We start from the raw sequence: 23,857 nt of genomic DNA, 5'->3' as shown, positions 1-23,857 counted from the left end.
GAGTGTGTAGCACACAGTGAGTGCTCAGGAAATGTTAATTCTTTCTATTACTACTAGGTAAAAAGAAAACAACAAGAAGGCTTCCAGAAGGATGTGGTAAGTAATGATATCAGATATAACAGATGAGACAAGAAGGAAGAGGGTGCAGAAAGGTCAAGGGTTTGACAAAGTGCTAGCAGAGCCTGTAGAGAGGGAAGGACAGTGGTGAGAACAGCTAGGGAGTGCATGGGAGAGGAGAAGACAGAGGCTGTAGGTATGGGACACTCTGTGGCAGTTGAGAAATAAGAGAGCAGGTGTTAGAAGAGGGAAGAGGTAAACTCTGATTTGGGCTGCAACAAGAAAGTTGGAGGGAAAAGTTGCTGAGAGTTTATGGTACTAGGGGACAAAGGTGACACCATCTTTTCAGTCTTTCAAATTTTATCTCAATTTGATACTGCAAATCTTCACCTTGGCTGGGCTAAGCCTGGGCATCCAGGGAGAGAAAGGAGTAATAGGTACTAGAGGATGACTGTTTGTGGGTAAGTGGTGAGGACATAACTCAGTGAAGAGGGAGGAAGGGGGTGGGGGAAATAAGAGCTTAGATTTGGGCTTGTCAAGGTTCCAAAGTCTGAGGAGCAATTGGCTAGAGAATACTTGATTTGGAGTCCAGTAGAAGGTGGGAGGGACTCAGGGCTGGAGGCACAGGTTTGAGGGCCATCAGAAAGTGGTCACTGAAGCCAGTAGAAAGGATAAAATGACCTGCAGAAGACATGTGGCAGGAGAAATGGCCTGGGAAATACTGGGGTTGGTGGAGGAGAACAAGACACAAAGTAAGAAGATGAGGGGTACACAGGGGAAGGCTGGGTTGCGGAGGCTGTGGCAGGGACACTTCACTTGCTGAAGTCAAAAGAGAACCAAAGTCATCCACTGAACATCTCAATCAAGCAGGGGCAGGAGGCCACTGCTGAAGCAGTCTCAGGGGAGTGGTGGGGGCAGAATCCAGATTTGGGGTGGGTGTGAAAGGAAGTTGAGGAAGTAGAGGCAGCAAGGACTGCTTTCGGGAAGTTTGGTGTTCAGATAATGGAGATGTGTAGGGCAATAGTTAAGAAGGCAAGTTTTGTTTGTTTTTTAAATAGTGGACAAAATAGGTGAGAGACCACTTCAGGTGGGCAGGAGCAAATGGAAAGGATGGAAAGGAAGTGACAGAAAAAGGAGGAAACCGGCCAGGTGCCGTGGCTCACGCCTGTAATCTTAGCACTCTGGGAGGCTGAGGTGGAGGATCACTCAGGGTTAGGAGTTCAAGACCAGCCTGAGCGAGAGCAAGAGTCCGTCTCTACTAAAAAAAAAAAAAAAAAAAGAAAAGAAAAGAAAGAAATTAGCTGGACAACTAAAAACATATAGAAAAAATTAGCTGGGCATGGTGGCACATGCCTGTAGTCCCAGCTACTCGGGAGGCTGAAGCAGAAGCATTACTTGAGTCCCGGAGTTTGAGGTTGCTGTGAACTAGGCTGACGCCATGGCACTCTAGCCAGGGTAAGAGAGACTCTGTCAAAAAAAAAAAAAAAAAAAAAAGAAAAAAGAAAAGAAAAAGGAGGAAACCTTTTTACTAGGACGCCTGGAGTCCTTGTCGTCTATAATACTTGAAATATTTAAATAACCATAAAATTCCATGAACAAACCCTACATCTAAACAGGGCAATTAACTGCATCTCTCTGTGGCTTCTGCTAATTCTCCTCCTGGGGACAGAGAACGTGGCTGTTGTGTACAGGTGTGGTTTCATGCCTCCCGTGGTCTGCAGGGGTACTTTTCCTTGCAATGCCCCACCCCTTGACATTTTCTTAATCTTACTACAAAACGGGCTCATCCTCCCTTCCTTTGAGCTTCCTGTTATCTCACCCTCTAACCTATAGTTAACTAGCCCACACCTGAGCTCCCTCGGTACCTGCCGTAGGATTGTTCCGCCGCGCGGTCTCACGCTGAGACGTCTTGCTTGCTTTTGCCCAGCCTCGGTCTCTTCTCGCGTTCCTCGAGCTCGGGCCAGGCACAGGTACCTGGGTCCTTAACAGTCGAAGGGTGGTGATGGTGATTTCTGTATCCTTCATGGCTTCGTCTTTTCTCTTTTTCTGTCCTTGTGACCGATGCGCTGGAAATCAGAATCCTCAACTCCGAAAGGGCCGCAGGGTGGGGTGGGCGGGGTGGCTGGCGGAGGGACTGCGACCAAGCGCGACCGGGAGGCCTGGCCGGCAGAGGGCGCGCCGGGACCGGGAGAGGCGGCGCTGCGGTCGCGGGCTGCGGCGAGGACGTCGGGCTTGGCCTGGGACACTAGCCCGGGGGAAGCGCACGTGGGGAGCGCCGAGCAGCGCCTGGGGGCACGTGTGCTGTCTGGGGCGCTCTGTCCTGGCTAAAAATATGCGCTGTCCAGCGCCACGCGCGTCCTCCCGGGTGGGGGAAGCGGCCCTTTGGAGTAGAGGCTTCATTATTTTGGGAGGGACATTGCGCGTCCCGGGCTGGACGTCTGGACTCCGGAGAAACCTGGGACAAGCCTCGTACCTCGCCTCCGTCTTCTAATCTGTGTAATGGGGACCATTCATTTACTCAATATATTAATTTTGAGCGTCTACGTTGTGCCAGGCACTGCTCTGGGAGGCAGATATAAGTACTATTGCTGTGGAGTTTACAGCCTAGCGTGCCTGCGCGCGCCTGTGTGTTAATGGTATAAATAAGCAAATGGTCAGGATCATTTCCTATTTTCAAAAATGCCACGAGAAAAATAAGGGATGGTGTGGTATTGTAGTGGAGAGGAGTGATATGTAAGCTGGTACTTGAAGACGAGAGCCACCCTAGGACACACAAGGGCGCGTTCCGGGCGGAGGAAACTGCGTGTGCAAAGGCCTTGGGTCGGCTGGAGCCTGGCACCTGGCCGGACGCCACAGGGCCCGGCACGCACACGCGGGGGACTCTGACGCTGGTCTAGGGTGGCAGACATCAGAACTGCGGTGTTCTGTGGGGAGGCTGGGATTGCCTGAAAGCTCCAGGGACCTTCCCGGAGTAAGGAGAAATAGCTTGATTAGGGCGCTGGCCACGTGGGTAGACACATTTATCAAAACTCGGCGGGGAAGCTGTGCACCGTACCGCATGCAAACTTTGTTTCAAGAGCAAACATAATAAAAGTGAGGGGCCCGGCTTATGAGAGCACCTATGAGCTGGGAACATCGTTCCGCCGCGCTTTCCAGCTTGTCCCGGGGGTGTGCGGGGGCATCCCTTAGGGCGACGGTACGAAAGGTGTCGGTGGCGGGAGAAGGCGTCTACACCCGGCAGTGTACGCGCCAGGTCGGCCTCGAGGGCAGAGGTGAGCGGCGCGCTCACTGCCGGAATCTAGGCTGCTGACTCCCGCCCCCTACCCGGGTAGTCAGGAGTAACCTGCGAGCTGCGTCCCTGGCCCCGCCCTCCGCGCAGAGGCCAGGTGGCGGTTGGGGCGCCACCAGCCCGTTTGATTTCCCGCGGCCGGTGAAAAGGGGCGGAGGGGGAGGGGAAAGAGGCCGTCGGCCAATGGGTTGGGCTGGGATCAGTCACGTGGTGTCCCGGGGCGGGGCCCAGGTGTACTTACGGGGAGGCGGGCGGGGGCCTAGGCCTCCGCGCGAAGTCCGGGAGGCGGGGTCGGCGTGCGGGCCGGGGGACTGCTCGGCTAGGATTGGCCTGTGGCCGGGAGGCGGGGTCTGCGCGCGCCGCGGCAGCGGGCTGCGATTGGCCTCGGCTGCGGGTTCGCTGCCGGTGTGCGGGCGAGGCTCGGGGCGCGAGGACCGAGCGGGGCGGCGGGTTCGCGAGCCGGGGGAGGGGCCGGGGCGGTGGCGGCGGCGGTGGCGGAGGAGGAGGTGGCGGCGGGGGCCGGTACTGGACCCGGAGGGATGAGCGAGGCGGAGGTGGCAGCGGTGGCGACAGCGGCCCCCGCGGCGACTGTGCCTGCGACGGTGCCCGCGACGGCGGCAGGGGTGGTAGCGGTGGTAGTACCGGTGCCTGCAGGGGAGCCGCAGAAACCAGGCAGCGGGGCGGGCGGCGGCGGGGGCGGAGCCGCCTCGGGCCCCGCTGCTGGGACCCCCTCAGCGCCAGGCCCCCGCAACCCTGGCAACCCGGCGACGGCAGCCTCGGGGACCCCCGCACCCCCGGCCCGGAGTCAGGCGGACAAGCCGGTGCTGGGTGAGGGGGGGGGCGCGTGCCAGGGCGGCTCTAAGGGGTCGGCGGGCTGGGGGAGGGGCAGCGTGGAGCTTGGCAGGATCTGGGAAGCCAAAGGCAGCCTGGCCCAGAGGCCCAAAGCACTAACTGGGCTGGGAGCAGCGGACTAAAGTGGATTCCCCTGATGGGAAATCCTGCCAGTGCCTTCTTGGGGGGGAGGGCGGGGCCTCAGTTTCAGCTAGGGCTTTGGGGTGGAGAATGAAGTCTCAGGGTCTGGCCACGCCCCCGGGGCGGCACACTTGGCCTAGTTGACTGGGATTAGTACTAGTTAAACCTCTGAAGCAGGTGCGCTGGGAGGGGTAGAGAAGCCCTCAGGTATGAACCAGCTGAGTACCCAGTTTTAGGTGAAGGGCCTGGATTTGTAGGATATGAGGAACATTCCTTAGAGTTGGAAGGGTTTTGAAAGCCTGAGTCCCTGTGTGGGTGATTCCATTTGGTAGAACTGGGGTAAGAATACCTTGAAGCTATTAGTGAAACCTGGTTGGCTTGAAGGTAAGCTTAACAGGTAATAAGGAAGTAGGTTAGCTTTTGGAGTGTCTCAAAACAGTCCAACTCCATCCATCTTTCCCCCCCATCTAACTGTCCCCACTGCATCTCTGCATGGCAGCAATCCAAGTCCTGGGCACTGTCAAATGGTTCAACGTCCGGAATGGTTACGGATTCATCAACAGGTATCCAAGGAACCCAGGGCGGGGGTGGAATAGGTATCTTCCAAACTAGCCTGTGGGATTGGATGCCTTCACAACCTCATCTCTACCCCTGCCAAGGCACGTGGTTGCAATGTCCAGCTGGTGCTGGTTGAAAGTCTTTAACTGCACAACAAATGTGTGCTTAGTGGCAAGATGAAGCCGCCTCCACATCTTCAAGGGCAGCAGAGGATTAACCATCCCGGAACTTGGCAAACCTGGCTCTGACCCTCCCGGCTTCTCTGTCTCACCTTCTGGAATTGCCTCATTATTTTCAGTTTGTCGTGCCTTTGGGGCAGAATGTATAGGGTTCTCTGCTCCTCAGGGCTCCTGGCTGGAATCCTGACTGACTTCCTGTTATGGGCAGCACTCGTGGCACCCTCACCACTCATCTCCCTTAAAGAGCTGTGGCTCATCCGAATCCTCCACCTGTTGGGACTGAGGGTGGCAGTGGGGGAAGGAGAAAGGAGCTAGCCTAGCAAGAGGCTGCTGCTTTCCTTCAGTTGGCAGCCCCACCCTCCTGGCCCGGGGAGAGGTTGGAGTGGTGAATTCTGAGCAGAGCCAGGTCTCCCCAGTGGGCCCTTCCCCAGCCCGGGCACCCTGCCCAGCCCAGCCCTCCTGGGAGGCCCTACTTCCCTCTTAGCAGGCTGACCTTTGTGCAGATCCAAATGCTTTAGAACGTTTGTTCTGGGTAAGGGTCCCTGTCTAATTCTGGAAACGGTGGACTCCTGCAGGGAATCCCTCGAGGAAAACTTCTCCCTCGCCTCCCCTCCACACCCACTGGGGTTCTAGTATAAACCTGGGTACTAGGCAAGGTAGTGATAGAGAATGGGTGGGCTTTTCTTCTCTCTCACCCTTGGTCGCTGTGTGTGTTGAGAGGGCCTAACCATGGGGGATATCTTTAGGCTGAGGGTAAGAATAAGGTCTTGGTGGCTGTTTAGAGCAAGTTCTTGACATATCCTCTTCCCAAACTTGTTTTGCATCTCTGGCCACATCCCCACTCTCACTCCTTGCATGTAGAGAAGGAAGGAGACAGTGGAATTTTCCAACCCTAATGGGGGTTGAAGGAGAAGGGTGTTGGCTGGGGACGGTTACATCCAGCACCAGCAGGTTCTAAGGTGCCCCTGGGGTAGAAAGTGGAGCACTTAGATCCTTCAAGGTGCCTTTGCCTTCTCCGCCCTTTCTTCCTGAAGTCCAGGTTCACACTGAGGTTTTAGGTGTACTTCTGTCTACATCAGCTTCTGGGGTGCCCTGCCTACCTGTAACTGTGGAAGCTGCAGCAGATGGGCCCACCAACCTTAGGAATGGATATTTAGTGGGGGGCCTCAGTGGAACTGAGCACTTTACCAAAGTCACCCCCTTAACAAACCATCCTGTTTTGCAGGAATGACACCAAGGAGGATGTCTTTGTTCACCAGGTAAGAGCTAGGTTGGCTTTCTGGGAGGAAGAACCAGCCCTCTCTTTGAAGGCCTTTGCCATGATCCTTAGCGGCATGGTCAGTCATGTTTCTCCGGCTTTTCCTTCACCATGGCCTGCCCACCAGGAAATAGCTCCCCTCCCACCTGCTCGGGTGCCTGTATCAACCACCATTAACCCCACTTGTGTTGGGTTACTGAATGGCTGTCAGAGTTGTGCGTGTTTTGCCCTCTGGGCTTGGCATACTCACTACCTTCTGGGACCTGTTGACACTTCAGGAAGGGCTCAGGCACTTTTTGGAGGGAAAAGATACTTGGGTGCAGTGGTTCTCAAAGTGTGGTCCCTGCGCTGGCAGCAGCATCACCTGACATCCAAATTCTCAGGCCCCACCACAGACCTACTGAATCAATCAGATGTGGGGCTGGGGCCCAGCAATCTGTTTTAACAAGCTCTCCAGGTGATTCTGATGCATGCTGCAGTTTGAGAACCACTGCTTTGGTGAAAAGCGCTCTCAGTGGGATTGAGGTAAGAAGCACAGTATGTTTTGCCCACTTTGCGACTTAAGACTCTCTGGTGTTTGTTTTGCCTTTAAGTTCATAGTTCTTGCCTCCCTTTCTGAAATCCCTGAGGGGTAAAGGGGGAAGGGAGCGTGTCCTGGGGACAGTGGTAACTGCACAATCCCTGAGGCCTCTAGTTGCTGACCTTCCCCCTACTAAACTTTGACCACCCTCTCCTTGCTCCACCCTCTAGCCCCAGACCCCAAGTAAAAAGTTGCAAAGAATGAAATTGGGTGGTGGACCCAGCAGGGGCGAGAGAGACTGCTGTCTTGCTGTCAACCCTTTCTCACGGCCTTTCCCCCATTCAGACAGCTATTAAAAGAAACAACCCCAGGAAATTTCTGCGCAGCGTTGGAGATGGGGAGACTGTGGAGTTTGATGTCGTGGAAGGAGAGAAGGTTTGGGGGCTGCTGTGGGGTACTGAGTCGGCCAGGCTTGTGGGAGGGTGGCCTGGAGGTCATCGCAGGCTTTGACCCCCCTGGGGCCAGTTCTGTCTTGGCTGTGGAAATGGGACTGTGTTCTCTCACCCAGAGGTTGTCATCTTTAAGGTCATGGCTACTCTAAGGGATATCCTAAAGAATATGTCCCTGTCATCAGTCTGTAGTGTCTGGATTTCGTCTCCGTAGTTCTCCAAGCACTTCTTCGTCTGTTCTCCATGTGGGGCCTTGTCCCCGAAGGACCCTTCTCAGAGTCAGCGCTCTGGAGTAACAGACGCATGCCTGCTGCCGGGCCTTCTTCCACTCCTGCCCTTCCCCCAGCCTTAAATTTGGGAGGCTACAGTAGCAGTTCTTTCAGAAGGACAAGTTGCTACTTCCCAGATGGGTGTAAACACTGTATTGCCCGTTGGGAGGGTAGAAAAAAGTAAAAGTTAGAGGAGCTAAAGGAAAGCTGGAGAGGGGACTTCCCCTAGAAGAAGGGGAAGACACGAAGGAGTCAAGTTAGGGAGTGTCATGCGTTTGGAGCAGGTTCTGACTATTCCCTTTCCACCTTCCCAGGGCGCAGAAGCTGCCAATGTAACGGGGCCCGGGGGGGGTGCCAGTGAAGGGCAGCCGCTATGCCCCCAACCGACGCAGGTTCCGCCGATTCATCCCCCGGCCTCGCCCAGCTGCCCCACCACCCATGGTGGCAGAGGCTCCCTCAGGGGGGACAGAACCTGGAAGTGAAGGGGAGCGGGCTGAAGACTCTGGGCAGCGGCCCAGACGACGGCGCCCACCACCCTTCTTCTACCGAAGGCGGTTTGTGCGAGGCCCTCGGCCCCCCAACCAGCAGCAGTCTGTAGAGGTGAGGGGAAGCCAGTTACCGAGCTTTGGGGAGTTGGCAAGGACAAAGACCACGGTCCCCAAAGGAGGTGGGAAGAGCTGTGGATAGTCTGGCCCCAGGGCAGCTGGTGTCCCCACAGCTCACCTGGACCTTTATGTTTCTAGGGCACTGATGGGGTAGAACCCAAAGAGACAGCCCCACTGGAGGGGGACCAACAGCAGGGAGATGAACGAGTCCCCCCACCCAGATTCCGGCCCAGGTACCGAAGGTAAGACTCTCTTCTTGGGGCTCTGTTCTTCCTTCCTCTGCCAGTGTCCGTCCCCTGTGGAAGGGGCAGGAGGACAGGAAGGGAAAGAGCCTGAAGCCCCTGGTGAGAGGTGCCTAGAGGGAAGCTGGTGCTCATGGGCTGGAAGCCTGGCTCCTGGAGGTGGGGGCAGGGCAGCTGGGGAGACCTGGGAGGAAGGCGGTCTACCCTGGTTCCATGGTCCCTTCAGGGCCCCTGTCTCTCTCCTTAGGCCTTTCCGCCCCAGGCCACCCCAGCAGCCAACCACAGAAGGTGGGGATGGCGAGACCAAGCCCAGCCAAGGCCCTACTGATGGTTCCCGGCCTGAGCCCCAGCGCCCACGAAACCGTCCTTACTTCCAGAGGCGACGGCAGCAGCCCCCTGGCCCCCGGCAGCCCACAGTCCCGGAGGTGAGGACCCTGGGATGCCTAATCTGCCAGGATGGGATGAACGAAAAGGCTGGGACCAGCTCCCCTTCCCTCCCCTCCTTTCTGTCCTTTTCTTTTCCCTTCCCTTCCTACTCTACCCCTTTGCTCCTCTGTCCCCTGGCCCTGTTCCCACCAGGAAGCCCCAGCAGAGGCAATCTAGCCCATGCCATCCCTGCAGACTCCCCCTCAGCTCCACCTGGAGCCACAGCACCCAGCACTGGCTTGGGGACGTGAATTGGGGAACTGGTTGGGGGGGGAGGGGAAGAGAAATGGTGGGAGGTTGAAGTTGGGGACCCTAAAGAACAAGAGAATCTCAGCTGGTCACCGCTGTTCTCTAGACCTCAGCCCCCATCAACAGTGGGGACCCCACCACCACCATGCTGGAGTGATTCCAACTCAAAGGACACCCAGAGCTACCATCTGGTGAGTGGCTGCTCTGCTCAGGGCAGGTGGCCAAGAGGTGGGGGACTGGGTCGTGATGATAAGTTGCTCTTATTCATGGCTCGTGCATTTCTTTCTCTCTCAGGTATCTGCCAGTTTTTCCAACTGACCTGTACCCTACCCAGCACCCCCTCCCCCGTTTCCCATAATTCATGACATCAGAACACCAGCTTTTCCCCTTTTCCTTGAGACTCAGGAGCGCCAAAGCAACAGCCTTTTTGCTTTTTTTTTTTTTTTTCCACTTTCTGTCAAGGGTTGAAGGAAGGGATCCATCCTTCTTGTTCAGAGGCACCAGCTCCCTCCCCTAGATCAGGCTGCGAAGGAACCAGCCAGCTCTTACCTCCTCCTGGTTGTTTTTCTTTCCCACCCCAGTTTATTTTTTGTTTCCCTTCCACCTACCTCTGAAGCCATTTTATGAACTGTCACATGCCACCTGAGCCTCCAGTAAAAACAAAAACAGGCTTTCCTGTTGTCTAGTCTCTGCCTCTTTTCTGTTTTGAGAATTGCTGGTAACTCACTGTTGAGCCACAGTGGGAAGGGGGATTTGGGGCCATGGGCAGGGCCTGGTCTTGAACCCTTGCTCCAGTGTTTCTAGCTGGACAGGTCTGAACAAGTGCCTTCACCCATGAGATTCGCTGCCCCATCTGTAAAATGGGCTAACACTTCCCTTGCAGAGTGAGTGTTTTGCAGAGTGCCAAGAGCAGTGCCCAGCACTTGCAGCTACAATTTATTGAGCATTCACTATTAATAAAGCCACTCATAGAAATGTAAGTAGAGGCATGAGTAACTGCATCCACAGGATTCTGAGTCCTTGAGCTGAGGCAGGATGGAGAGAGAGGAAGAGGGAGGAGGGAAGTTATGGTCCCTGTTTCAGCCCATCCTTGAGTAGCCTCCATGACAGGACATTCATCTTCAAACAGTGACTTTATAGATGTATCTATATGTACACATTTAGTACAACAGACCTTTGGTTTCTTTTTTCTACCTCTTTTTCACGTATACAAAAATATCTGAAGGCTCCTCCCAGCCCAGTGTTTACAGACAGCCTTTCAATTCCCCTCTTTCCCTTAGTTGGTCAAAAGCCTGTGGGTATAGCACCCTCCCAGGCAGGGAGAGGAAGAAAGAGCTGGAGTCCCTGCTTGGCAGCCTTGGGGGATAATCGGGGTAGCCCTAAGTTTAGAGGTGGGAGTTTGTTGTCCCTTTCTCTTACCATACATGGGCACATACTTTTCCTGTTCCGTCTCGCCCTGGAAGGCTGAGCCTGCAGTGACAGAGGCTGAGTCCTTTGCACAGGAGGGGACAAGACAGAATCCCATTTGCCCAGAGTCCATGTGGCAAGAATTCAGTGAAGTCCCAGGTTGTAGGAGGAGTCCAAGGTGGTGGGAAAGTCACGTCCTGCTCTGTGCTTCAGTTTGTCCCACCGAAAAAGTCAATCTGGCCTCTCCTCCCTCCAATCCCTCTTCTCTAGCAGGGAAAGAACTTATTCTGGAGTGGAGTCTGGGTAGGGGTGGGGAGGAAAGGGCTGGACTATGTGGGAAGGGTGGGGAAGGGGACAATGGCCCACCATGATGGCCACAGCATAACCACAACACATAAATATCCAAGAGTCACACGAGGGGAGTGAGGGGGTGCTCAGACCACCCTTCCCTCCCGCTTCCCAATTCTACCAGGCTGCAGGGGTTTTCTCCACCCTGGCAGTGATGGGGAAGAGAGGGTTAAAGTGCTGCAGAGGAAAGGAGGGGGTCTCTCTGGGGGGTAGAGAAAGCTGGCTCTCCCACCCCGGCCTTGACCCCTCAGTCATTCTCATCTGGCCCTAAGTACTCAAGTTCCGTGCTGGGTTTCACTTCCTGCTCTAAAAGAGAGGGTGTCCGGTGGAAGGTGGCTGAGATCTGGTCAAACGTCCGGCCGCGGGTTTCAGGTACTCTTAGGAAGGTGAAGATGAAGAAGCCAAGGAGGAGGCCCGCAAACAGGAGGAAGACGTAGGGACCCATGGCATCCTGGGGTGGGTGGAGAAAGTGGTGTTGACAGCGTGGGGTGGGGAAGGAAGGGGAGTGACTCCAGGCAAACCAGGAACTAAAGGCTCTCACAAGGGGCTGAGGCTACTGCAGAAAGCAGCTGGCTCCTTTGAGGACAAGGGAAATCACCGGGAATGAGAAATTACACTGAAAAAAGGATTCTCTGAACCCCAATTCTCCTTTGGTTCTCTGCCCTCTTCCCCATCCTGAGTTATGGCACTCAGGAGATTCCCAGCCATTTGTAGTATGAAAGTCTATAATTTTATTCCTGTTCTAAGTTAGGTTATGCCCCTGGTTTGTTTTGAAGACAACAGTCACTATCCGACCTAGGTCTGTCTCATTCTTTCCTCTGATTCTGGTGGAGCAGGGGGTTCAACAAAGTGATCCAAAGACCAGTGGCCAGCAGCTGGGGGCGTCCCCGACTGGAAAGCAGTGGGCTGGCTGTGAGTCGCCCCCTCTGCCTGCGGTGTGGGAGAGGAGCCTGGGGGAGGGCTGGAGGACCTACCGCGACATACTGGAAACCCATGCCAATGATGAAGTTGCATGTCCAGTTGGAGAAACCAGCCACAGCCATGGCTGCTGGGCGGGGTCCCTGGCTGAAGAGCTCGGCCACGATGAACCAGGGGATGGGCCCAGGGCCAATCTCAAAGAATGCCACAAAGCCAAAGATGGCCACGATGGAGACGTAGCTCATGGCTGGAACCCGTTCCTAGGGCCAGGTAGGGAGGGTAGGGAATCCAATTCAGGCCTTTCTGGATCTTCTCTTGCCCTCAACCCAGAGGGAAACTAAAATCTACCCCTCCTAGCAGCTTGTGAGGGGCCTGCGCCCTGGGTTGGAACAGGCTCTTCGGCATTTCTGAGCATTGACATTCTGCCGGCTGCCTCAAGTGGGTTCAAGGCAAAGGAAACGTCATGGCCTTTCAGCTCTTATGATGGTTGACCCCCCGTTGGCTCTAAAGCTGGGTCATTAGAAATTATTGTTCCTGAGGCTTGACAGGGGCTCTCCCTCCTGGCTGCCAGAGGAGGCCACAGCCTCCCCCAGCAGGCCTCAGTGCAGCTCCTGGGTCCCTCAGGAGCACAGACCACAGTCCCAGCAGACTCTGGAGCCAACCACCCACAGTCGTGGCATAGAGGTGGCCCCAGGATTAAAGGAGCGGCCCTGGCTGGCCACAGAGCCTCTTGGGGCTGTTCCCATGGGTCGGGCTGCTGGCCCCCTCCCAGCCTCTCAGGCCTCACCAGCAGGAGCAGAGCCACAGTCATCAAGATGGCACAGGCACACATGCCCGCCAGGCCCAGGAGATGTAGCGTCCGGCGCCCAGCCCGCTCCACTAAGAACACCTGTGGGAAGAGTCAGAGCTTGGCAGAGGGCCTTCAGGACACAGGAAGTGGGTCCCCAAGAGTGGGACCTCGGGGACACCCAGGGATGTGAAGCCAGTGGAGTGGGCCATTCCAGAGGTGAGCAGTTACCGAGACCAAGGTGAAGACTGTGTTGACCACACCAGCTCCTATGGTGGCATAGGCTGGCTGGCCTACCCCTGCTGTCTCAAAGATGCTGGTCGAATAATAGAAAACCTAGAGGTGGTGGAGAAAAAAAGGTGATGGCAAGGATGTCCTTTCCTCCACTTCAGCCACAACAAGCCTGACCTTGAGTTTTAGTGGAGGGGGCTTGCTCCCTTCTCCCATCCCCTTGGGCTATTGCCCAGGCCCTGCCTAGGGGCTGCCCATACATACAGCATTGATGCCAGAGAGCTGCTGGCTCAGTTGCAGCACAACTGCAATGATCAGGGGTTGCCGGTGGGTACGGCTGCCCAGGAGCTGGGGTAGGGACAGTGGCCGCTCACGCTCCAGCTTCCGCTTCTCATCCTTCAGCTCAGCCAGAGCTCCAGACACATCGGCCCACCCTGTGAGGCGCTTCAGACCTGGGGGTGGGAGGTCGGGCCTGAGGGGTCAGGCCTAGGTGCTAGCAAGATGGGGTGGAGGCATGGGCTGGGCAAGACTGCAGGGTGAAAGCTCACTCTTTCTGGCAGGCCCTTCCAGGTTCCTGATGATGTAGAGGTAGCGAGGGCTCTCGGGGCAGAAGGGCAGCAGGGCCAGCTGCAGGAGGGCGGGTAGCACTGTGAGGCCCAGGAGCAGCGGCCATAGGGCAGCAGTGCCCAGCAGGGAATCCAAGCCCAGCACCTGCAGAAGAAGGTTAGGAAAGAGGTAAGGCCCTGCTGTCTTACCCTGGTGGTCCACCCCAACCCCTGCCCAGCCCCTCATGAGGCCAGGCCTGGTCACCTGTGCGATCAGAATGCCAGTGACGATGGCCAGTTGGTTGAGTGTCCCCAAGGCGCCCCGCAGGTGAGTGGGGGCGATCTCCCCCACGTACATGGGCACCAGCCCCGACGTCAGCCCTGGGCAGAGGGAAGAAGAGAGGGCTGAGGGCAGGTGCCCACTCCCATCTGAAAGCCCAAGCAGGGTGAAAGAAAACAGGGCACTGGGCAGGGCTGTGGTGCCTGTGGGTACCTGAGTAGGCGCCAATGATGAATCGTCCCAGAATGAGCATCTCATAGGAGGCAGCAGCATTGGCCAGGCCCATGAGGGCACCCCCCAGCACTGCCAGGACATTGTTGACCAGCATGGCCCTTTTCCTGGTAGGCAGGCAGAGTGGGGCTGTGAGGGTTAGGTCACCATGCTGTGGCTCCCTCTCCGTTCCCTCACCCGGGCCCTCCAGCTCCAAACCTTCCAAGCCACTGAGAGATGATGCCAATGAGGAAGGAGGAAATCATGCCGCCCACAGAAAAGATGGCCACGGAGAGAGCCCAGAGGGTAGTGAGGGTGCCCGGTGGGATGGAGCTAGGTCCCTCAGGCCCCTGCCTCCCCAGCCACGTCTCATTGTAGCTCTGTTCAATCACCTGGGGGTACAGCACAGGAGTGATTCCCTACACACCCTTCCCTTTCTGCCAAACCTGAAGCCCCCAGCCTCTTTGTTTGGGCACCCCACACCCTGCCAGCTGTAGGCCCCTCACCTTCTGCGGGGCATTGATGACCCCAATGTTGTAGCCAAACTGCAAGGAGCCAAGAACGGCAGTGAACACAGCAAGGGCCAGGGTCCCAGTTACTCGCTGCTGAGGGGGTTCTCCATCCTGGACAGGCAGAAGCACAGGGCATGTCATATGGAACCATGCTTTCCTGCCCCTAGGGGCCCAGGCCCAGCTGGAGCCTGAAGATACTGGGTTCCATCCAACATGTTGGGTGAGGGAAACTGGCCCATATTAGGAGTTGCACAAAGATCTCAATGTAAACAGGAGCACGCAGAGCTCAGAAGCAGCAGGGCAGGGGAAAAACTAGACATTTGAGTCCACAAGGCAGACGAATGTTTGAGGACTTAAATCTCAAAATCCCTCTGTGACCTTGGGACAGGCTTGTCCTTAAGAGCTCAGATTTGTGTGACCTTGGGCAAGTCACTTCCCCATTCTGAATCTAGCGTTCCTCTTCTGTGAAATGCAGGTGATGTTGCCTGCCTTGCCTACCTGTCAGTGAGTGTCGTGAAAATCAAAATCAAATGTTAACAGTATTCCTGACAGTGCTGGTTTTACAAACTAACAAGTGCATTATTATCATCAGCCACTGTCCTCTTTCCTGCCCTCTGGGGTTCTCTCAGCTAGCTCCAGGAGGCTCCCAACAGGCCCAAGAAGTGCAATTCCATGGCCATCTCGGGCAGCCTCCCACCCCGCTCTAAGCTCGACCAAAGACGGGGTACCATGCAGGGGTTCTGCCTGGGAGAGCTATGCCCAGGGGAGGAGGGCGGGAAGGTGGTGTGAGGGGCGGTGGCAGTGGTGGCCGCTCGCTGGCGGCACAGACTGTCTCCAAGCGGAAACCTGAGCTGGGGTAGGGGGGGCTGACGCTCCCCTCTGCCCCTCCACCAACCATGGGGCCAAGGGAAAGTTCAGCGTCCTGGAGGGCGTCCAGGAGTGGGGGTGGGGGCCCACGCATAGCCTCCAGTCCTCGAAACACTGCCCGCGAGCTGGGACAGACAGCTCCTGGAGGGCAAGACCTGCCTGGATCTGCTTTCCCAAGTTGGATCGAGGGCAAGGTGTCCCCGATTCCGGCGCAGCTAGGCAAGGGGACGAACCCTGGACTCGCAGAACCAAGTTGTCTGTGCCCCCGAAAGGTCTCCCAGACCCACTCTGTGTCCTGGTAGGACTGGAATCCGACAGTCACGGGTTGGCCAGGCAGGGTATAAATAGCCAGCCCCCCACCTCCACCCCCTGCGCCTGCGCAGGGAACGCCCCCAGCTGACCCCAACCACGACCCCAGCCCAGGAAAAATGGGACCCGTGTCCCCGTCTCGCCCCCGCGCGCTGAACCCTACTTCAGAGCCGATCTGTTGGAAGCCTGACGGCATCTTGTCTTAGAAGAGCTGGAGGCTCAGGGGCTGCGGTGATGAGAAAGGCGACTGGGGATCTGTGGCCCAGGCCTGGCGGACAGAGGCCGCGGGGGCCACGGGGGTCCCGGAGCGACGTGCAGAGGGCTGGCCTGGTAGGACTTACAGTCACAAGCCAAGGAGGCAGAAAGCAGCAGGGCTCCCAGGGATCTGTCGGAGCCCGGCTGGGAGAAAAGAGGCGAGGAGCCCCGGCCACCTCATCCCCGTCCTCCCCAAGAGCCACGCCCTCCACAGCACCCATTGGCCAGGAGCCCGCACACCCCAGAAGGCCACGCCCCCTCTCTAAGACTGGGGTTTAGAGCTTGGCTCGAGTTAGTGGGGGTGACCAGTGAAGCCACGCCTCCTCAGCGTGGCTGGCGACACACGCCCCTCCGGTTCCCGCCAGCCTGGAGCCGGGAAGTTTTGTGAAAAGGATCCTAAGAACAAAAGGCCCTGCCCACCCACGTGTCAGGACTCCGCCCACCAGCTAAAGTCCCGAGCTGCAGAAGAACCTTCAAGTCTGGCGCCACGGGTCTGGACAGTGGGGTCAGAGAGGAGGGGATGGGCCAGGTGTTCTCGGCCCGGGGGTAGGGGGGGCGGAATCCAGCCACGTGAGAGACCGCGCGAGCTGGCGCGCGGGGTGGATGAGGAGCAATGCCCCGAAGTAACCCGGAGCGGCTATTTTTAGCTCCCACGTTGGGAGCTGCCAAATGTCAGGTCCCGGGTGTCCCGGCCTGTTCCAGGCGGGGGAAGACAGGGATATGGAGCCTTAAAGGGTCCATGACACGCTTCCCACGCGAGGGTGGCCTTGGAAACCAGGAAATGCCGTTCATAGAGGGTCGGGTGGCTGGGCTCCGTGGTCTTGTCTTTCAATGTATATCCCCGCTCCAGGCACTGCCTATCCGGTCCTTCCCTTACACACATTTCCCGTGTTGGTTCCTGGAGGCGGCCCGAGGGACAGTTGGTCACGCGGACCGCACTACCAGCCCTGAGGATCCTGAACTGCCACCATGTGCTGCCCGCGTGGACGACACGCTCTCCAGAGGCCACTCGGGGTTTGGATTCTCAGCTAAATCCTGCCCAGTAGAGAGGGCGCGATCTAGGGTCGGCTGTGCAGAGACAGAGAAGCGGAGCACGCAGAGTGTGGAGAACGCGTGGATCAGAAAATGGGCCTCAGAATTGCAGGGCTGTACTGCCACCTGGAGGGAGAGCGAGGAACCTCAGCGGATTGGATCAGGGTAGTCTCCGACCCACTGTCTCTCGTCATGCTACCTCCCTAAGGCTGGTGACATCCAACCCAGGCCTCTCTCTAGAGCTCCAGATCCAGGTGTCCAGTTACAGCCTGAATGGGGCAGCTCACGTGATCAGCATGTCCAAACCTGCTCCTCCTCCTAACTTCCTTATCCCAGTGAATTACCCACCCAGTCGCTCCTATGGTGGAAATCATGCTTGGTTCCTCCTGTCCCACGCCGCTCCTTTCTTCCTTAGCCAGTTAGACCTCAACATTGGGGTTTTGACCTAAACCCTTTCACATTCGTCTGATTTTCTCCACTTGTACTGCTGCCACGTTAGTCCAGACCACCATCACCCTGACTGGTCTTCCTGCAACTCCTTTTCCCTTACAAGGATGGCACAGTACAGTTTTCAAGGGTGTGACCTCATCACTGTCACCTAAGACTTCACTGATTCTTTGTTGCCCCCATTGTCAAGTTCAAACCCTTTTTCAGAGTGAACAAAGCCTCCTGCCTCTCCTATCTCTGCATTACCAATCTCTCCTGCCTTACCTTCTCTCCTTTGCTCTCATGTTCTGGGCAATGCCTGACTACTTCTACCCAGAACACACTGCTCTTTCACCCCTTCTTGGTACCTTTGCTGCACTAATCCTCCCCACAGTCTGGAATGCCAAAGGACTCCTATTCATCCTTCAAAAAAAGCTCCCCCCACGCCCAACTCCTACTCTACAGGTCTATTTTGCTTCCAGCTTCTGGAGAGAGACCTTGACCTCTGAACTCCAGCAATACTGCCTCTTCTCATCTCTTCTCTATATTTTGTTTATATATTTGAGTCTCAGGTGCAGAAGATTGAATTAATGATACAGTTCTTGGCATATTGTCTTCGTTGATCTATGTCCTATATTTATTTTTTAGATTATTTATTTCCCAGCCCAGGCAACATAGTGAGACCCCGTCTCTACAAAAAATAAGAAAAATTAAGCAGGTGTGGTGTCACACACCTATAGTCCCTGCTATTTGGGAGACTAAGGCAGGAGAATTGCTTGAGCCCAGAAGTTTGTGGCCGCAGTAAGCAACGATCGTGCCATTGCTCTTCAGCCTGGGTGACAGAGTGAGAATCTAATTCTAAAATTAATAATAACAATAATAATAAATAAAATTATTTCTTTCCATATCCATTTTTTTCTTCCTTCAAAAGGCTACCATTCCATTCTCAGAAAAAGACATTAGGAAAAAAAGGCAACCATTTCAATGCATTTAGTGTTTACTTTTTTGTGCTCTTGCAAAATATGAACAATTTTGTGTGTAAATATTTTTAAGTTATGTAAATAGCATCTTGTATATTTCATTCTAATCTTACTTATTTTCAGTAAGCACTATGTTTTTAAAATCCACTCGTGCTCTATGATTATCAAAGGTATTGCTGCGTGACACTCTACAGTGTGAGTCACACCACATTTTACCTGCCAGCTATCCCATGTCACTTCCAATTCCCAGCTGCAACAAATAATATGGCAATGAATATTTTCATACAAGGTTCCTTATAGACCCTTGTGAGAACTTCTCTGGAAGATACATCTATGTCTATGTCTATGACTGTGTCTATATTTATATCTAACTGCAGGACCAGAATTGCTGAGTCATAGGGTGTTCTTATACCTAATGACTAAGTACTGCTAGCTTGCTCTTCAGAATGGCTGTCTCATTCTACTTCCATCAGCAGTGCAGGAGGTTTCTGCCACCACCCTAGCCTCTCAATGAGCATCCACCCAGAGGCAGCATAGTTAAGCGTATGGACCCTGGGCCCAAACTGCCTGACCTTGAGCCCCAGCTCTGTTACTTACTAACTTTGTGCCCTTTGAGGGTTACCTAAGCTCTTCATGCCATATGTGTCATCTGTAAAATGAGAAGGGAGATAATAATAGTATCTACATCTTAGGGTGTTAATGAAGGTGAATAATATTTATATAGTGCTTAGAATAGATTGAAAAGGTCTTTTGTTTTTGTTTTTAAACAGCTTAATTGAGGTATAATTCACATACAATAAACAACATATATATTTTTTGAGACAGAGTCTCACTCTGTTGCCCGGGCTAGGGTGCCGTGGTGTCAGCCTCGCTCATAGCAACCTCAAACTCCTGGGCTCAAGCCATCCTCCTGTCTCAGCCTCCCGAGTAGCTGGGACTACAGGCATGCACCACCATGCCCGGCTAATTTTTTAAAATATATTTTTAGTTGTCCAGCTAATTTCTTTCTATCTTTTTAGTAGAGACACGGTCTTGCTCTTGCTCACGCTGGTCTTGAACTCCTGAGCTCAAACAATCTGCCCGCCTTGGCCTCCCAGGGTGCTAGGATTACAGGCGTGAGCCACCGCACTCGGCCAACAGCATATATTTAAAGTGTACAATTTTCCCAGGAGCAGGGGGCCACCAGGTTGCCTAAGGAGGGGTGAACTGGCCCAGGTTGGAAACTGAGCAGGTGAAAACTCCTGCACTGATCAGTAGGAGAACTGCGCCTGGGAATAGCCACTGCACTCCAGCCTGGGCAACATAGTGAGACCCTATCTTTAAAAAAAAAATTTTTTTTTAATTAAAAATAGGCTGAGCGCAGTGGCTCCTGCTTGTAATCCTAGCACTCTCAGAGGCTGAGGCAGGAGGATAGCTTGAGCTCAGGAGTTTGAGACCAGCTTGAGCAAAAGCGAGACACCTTCTCTACTAGAAATAGAAAAAATTAGCTATGCATGGTGGCACACGCCTGTAGCCCCAGCTATGTGGGAGGTTGAGGCAGGAGGATTGCTTGAGCCCAGAAGTTTGAGGTTGCTGTGAGCTAGGCTGACGTCACAGCACTCTAGCCCAGGCAACAGAGTGAGACTGTCTCAAAATAAATAAAAAACTAAAAATAAATAAAAAATAAAGTGTACAATATGATGTTTTGACATAAGCATATACCCATGAAACTATCCCTACAATCAAGATAATTAATGTATCTTTCATTGCCCAAAGTTTCCTTGTACCCCTTGGTAATCCCTTCCTCCAGACCTTTCTCTTATCCCCTAGGCAAGCATAGGACTGATCTGCTTTCTGCCATTATAGACTAGTTTGCATTTTTTAGAATTTGATGTAAAGGGAATCATACAGGATGTACTTGTTTTGTCTGGCTTCTTTCACTTAACATAATGATTTTGAGATTCATGTATTATGTTGCATGTATCAACAGTTTACTCCAAGGCCGGGTGCGGTGGCTCACGCCTGTAAATCCTAGCACTCTGGGAGGCCGAGGCGGGCGGATCGCTCAAGGTCAGGAGTTCAAGACCAGCCTGAGCAAGAGCCAGACTCCGTCTCTACTAAAAATAGAAACAAATTATCTGGCCAATTAAAAATATATATAGAAAAAAATTAGCCAGGCATGGTGGCGCACGCCTGCAGTCCCAGCTACTCAGGAGGCTGAGGCAGTAAGGATCGCTGAAGCCCAGGAGTTTAGCTGTGAGCTAGGCTGACGCCACGCACTCACTCTAGCCCGGGCAACACAGTGAGACTCTGTCTCAAAAAAAAAAAAAAAAAAAAAGAGTTTACTCCTTTTTATTGCTGAGTAATATTCCATTGTAGGAATATACCACAATTTACTCACTCACCTGTTGATGGATATTTGGGTTGTTTCCACTTTGGGGCTATTACAAATAAAGCTGCAAGGAACATTCAATGTACAAGTCTTTGTAAGGACATATGATTTCATTTCTCTTGGAAAATAGCTAGGAGTAGAATGGCTGGATTATATGATAGGTGTATGTGTCACTTTTTATGAAACTGCCAAACTGTTTTCCAGAGTGGTTGTACCATTTTACATTCTCACCAGTAGTGTATAAGAGTTCCAGTTTATCCACATCTCCATCAACACTTATATGATCAGTCTTTTAAATTTTAGCCAGAATGGACTATATGAGATTTTAATCAAATAAATGAGAAACTTTTTGAATTTCTAATATTTGTAATTAAAATAAGTGAGATGATATCTTACTGCAGTTTTCTTTGATTACTTATGGTTTGGAACATCCCTTTAAACACTTGTCAGCACTTTGGCTTTCTTCTTTGGCAAATTTCCTCCATGCACACACACACACACACATGCATATTTTGGAGTGGGGGGTCTCACTATGTTGCTGAGGCTGGACTTGAACCCCTGGGCAGCATCCTGAAGCTGAGACTAAAAGCTCACGCCACTGTGCCTGCAGTTTCCTCCTTATATTCTTTGCCTCTTTTCTCTTGGAGTATTTTTCTTGTTTATTGATAAGACTTGTTAAAAAATGGTATCAGTTTCTTGTCAGATTGGACATTGCAAATATCTTCTCCCCTCCTATCATCTGCCTATTATTTTTCCTTGGTGAACTTCATTGAAGAGAAGTCCTTTATTTGAGTGAAATCAAAATGACCATTTTTTTCTCCCTTATGGTTTGTGATTTTGAAAATTTGCATATGATCTTTTCCATCTCTGCACCACAAAGATATTCTTTTACATCTTCTTCCAGTAACTTCACAGTTTTACTTTTCACATTTAAGTTTTTTTGATTCTTCTAGAGTTCATCCTTTTTTTAGGTGTTAGAGATCCAATTTATTTTTCTCTTTAGTGAGCCAACTTTTACCATATATCAAATTCTGACATACACAAGTGTCTATCTCTGAGTTTGTATTCTGTTCCATTGGTGTATTTGTCTATTCTTGCACAAATTGATTTTCGTGATACTTTGTAGCAAGTTTAAATTTCTGGAGGGGCAAGACACCCTCTTTTTACTCTTTCTTTTCATTGTGGACTTAACATTGGTGGTCTTTTATTGCTCCATACAAATTTGGGGGTAAACTTAACAAGATCTGTTGAAAAACAAAACACCAGTTGGATTTTTTTATTGGTAACGGTGAATTATAAATAATTCTGGGAACTTGATATCTTTATATTAGGTCATCACATTCAAGAGCATGGATCATTTCTCTATTCAGGTCAGCTTCTATGTCCTTTATTAGAATTAAAAATATTTTTCCACTGAAGTCTTAGGAATACTTGGCTAATTCTTAGATACATTATAATTTTTGTAACTGATGAAATTGAATTTTATTTTTATTACATTTTCTAATTGGTTATTTCTGGTCTAGTAAAATACTAGCGATTTTTTTTGTAGGTTGATTTTGTATACAGCAACCTTGCTGAACACTCGCTGGTTCTACTAGTCCTTCTGTTGATTCTATTGGTTTCCAAAGTAGATGATTATATCCTCTGTAAGTAACCAGTTTTATTTTGTCCCTTTCAATCTCTGTACTACTATTTCTTTTATTTCCTTGTAGTATTGGTCCAGACCTCCAGGATTTTGTCCAACAAGAGTGGTAAATGTAAACATCTTTGTCCTTTCTCCAATCATAAAAGATACGAGTCTAACATTTTTTTCATTAAGTATAAGAATTTCTAATCTTTGTTTGTTAAGAGTTGTTATGATAAGGAGGTGTTGAACCTTATGAATGCTTTTGAAAATTATCAGTTGAGGTAACCATATGATTTTTTTCTTTAGTCTATTATTGTAGTGAATAACATTAGTGAATTTTGTAATATTGAAACACTTGCACTCCTGGGATAAACTGTCCTTGTTTGTGATATATTACTCTTTAAGTACACTTTTACATTTAGTTAGATAATATTTTATTAAGGATTTTTGCATCTATATTTATAGATAAAATAGGCCTATAATATTTTTCTTGTATTATCCCTAATTTCAGAATCAAGATTACCCTAGCTATAAGGGTCACTTTTCCCTCGTTTTCCAGATCTGTATCCCAAATTCACACCAAAATCAACCATAGGCAATCACCTGGCCCAGCCTCTTGTTTCCTAAGCAGGTAGAAATATTATCACTCCTGTTTCATAGATGAGACAATTGAGGCCCAAGAATAAAGTCCTGAACGAAGTGGAATTAGAACCTAGACTATTCTATGTGCCTTGGGTCTATAACTTCTTGGTCTGACCAGTATAATAATCAGTGACCAATTACTTTATAAATAATACTACAAGTTTCCAAAGTTCATTCCTGTATCAGTTTTTCAGAACTCAGAACATTTTCCCATAGAAACAAACAAGTTGGTTGGGTTTCCATACCAATTGCTTAACTCATAATATCATCATCCATCATCCCCCTACTGTGGTGTATAACCTCTAATCTGACCCAATCTTCCAAAAAGACTTGATCTTTCAATCTCTTCCACTGTGACCTCTGGACCCAGTATGTGTCATCATCCTTATATGCCCAACCTCTTCTCTGAGTTTTCCTTTCGTAGACCTTACCAAGACTTGGCTGTCTGGAGGACCTAGTCTTAGTTCACATACCTCAGGGTCTGCATTTAGACCATTATTCTTCCTTTATCTTTCAAAATCTCCTCTTCCTTCGAAGTTCATGTTTCAAATTATATCATCCACCACCTTTTCTTGTTGCTAGGGCCTTTTAGCCTGGTCATCCACCCACATTCACTGATAACTTTAGCACCTGGGTATTTATCTTTCTCTTTACACTATTTTCCTAACATTATTGTTGATGTTTGTTAAAATCCATCAGGGTAATCCATCTAACTGCCACCTCTTAGCTCCTCAGTATTTTTTTTTTTTTGAGACAGAGACTCACTCTGTTGCCCAGGCTAGAGTGCTGTGGTGTCAGCCTAGCTCACAGCAACCTCAAACTCCTGGGCTCAAGTGATTCTCCTGTCTCAGCCTCCCAAGTAGCTGGGACTACAGGCATGCACCACCACACTCGGCTAATTTTTCTACTTTTAGTAGAGACAGGGTCTCGCTCTTGCTCAGGCTGGTCTCAAACTCCTGACCTCAAGTGATCCTCCCGCCCCGGCCTCCCAGAGTGTTAGGATTACAGGCCTGAGCCACCGCGCCTGGCCAGCTCCT

The 23,857-nt window shown here is 52.0% G+C and overlaps 2 protein-coding genes across 4 annotated transcripts; one reads left to right on the top strand and one right to left on the bottom strand.

The window, feature by feature from the left end:
• The first annotated feature begins 3,885 nt into the window (after nucleotides 1-3,885).
• YBX2 (Y-box binding protein 2) lies at nucleotides 3,886-9,753 on the top strand. The gene is given in 10 exon segments (XM_045570071.1): nucleotides 3,886-4,174; nucleotides 4,818-4,881; nucleotides 6,281-6,314; nucleotides 7,179-7,268; nucleotides 7,866-7,889; nucleotides 7,891-8,151; nucleotides 8,295-8,398; nucleotides 8,646-8,823; nucleotides 9,180-9,264; nucleotides 9,368-9,753. Coding segments are annotated over 9 exon segments (1,095 nt in total). The 3' UTR covers nucleotides 9,231-9,264; nucleotides 9,368-9,753.
• Nucleotides 9,754-9,950: 197 nt separating this feature from the next.
• SLC2A4 (solute carrier family 2 member 4) lies at nucleotides 9,951-15,986 on the bottom strand. Of its 3 annotated transcripts, XM_045570069.1 has the most exons (12): nucleotides 15,829-15,986; nucleotides 15,651-15,713; nucleotides 14,306-14,422; nucleotides 14,019-14,191; nucleotides 13,803-13,927; nucleotides 13,575-13,690; nucleotides 13,313-13,475; nucleotides 13,029-13,216; nucleotides 12,765-12,869; nucleotides 12,534-12,635; nucleotides 11,803-12,006; nucleotides 9,951-11,279 (listed from the first exon to the last, which is right to left on the bottom strand). In XM_045570069.1, exons 2-12 carry the CDS (start codon nucleotides 15,681-15,683, stop codon nucleotides 11,076-11,078), a joined length of 1,530 nt encoding a protein of 509 aa, XP_045426025.1. In that variant the 5' UTR covers nucleotides 15,684-15,713; nucleotides 15,829-15,986; the 3' UTR covers nucleotides 9,951-11,075. The 3 variants fall into 3 exon arrangements, with proteins under 3 accessions (XP_045426025.1, XP_045426024.1, XP_045426026.1); XM_045570068.1 differs by having other exon boundaries at nucleotides 15,651-15,985; XM_045570070.1 differs by lacking the exons at nucleotides 14,019-14,191; nucleotides 15,651-15,713; nucleotides 15,829-15,986 and having other exon boundaries at nucleotides 14,306-14,404.
• Nucleotides 15,987-23,857: the final 7,871 nt, after the last annotated feature.

This window comes from Lemur catta, chromosome 15 (genome assembly GCF_020740605.2).
Source record: "Lemur catta isolate mLemCat1 chromosome 15, mLemCat1.pri, whole genome shotgun sequence".
Taxonomy (NCBI): Eukaryota; Metazoa; Chordata; class Mammalia; order Primates; family Lemuridae; genus Lemur; species Lemur catta.
The sequence above is the reverse complement of the archived record's forward strand: the minus strand, read 5'-3'. Positions and strand labels throughout refer to the sequence as shown.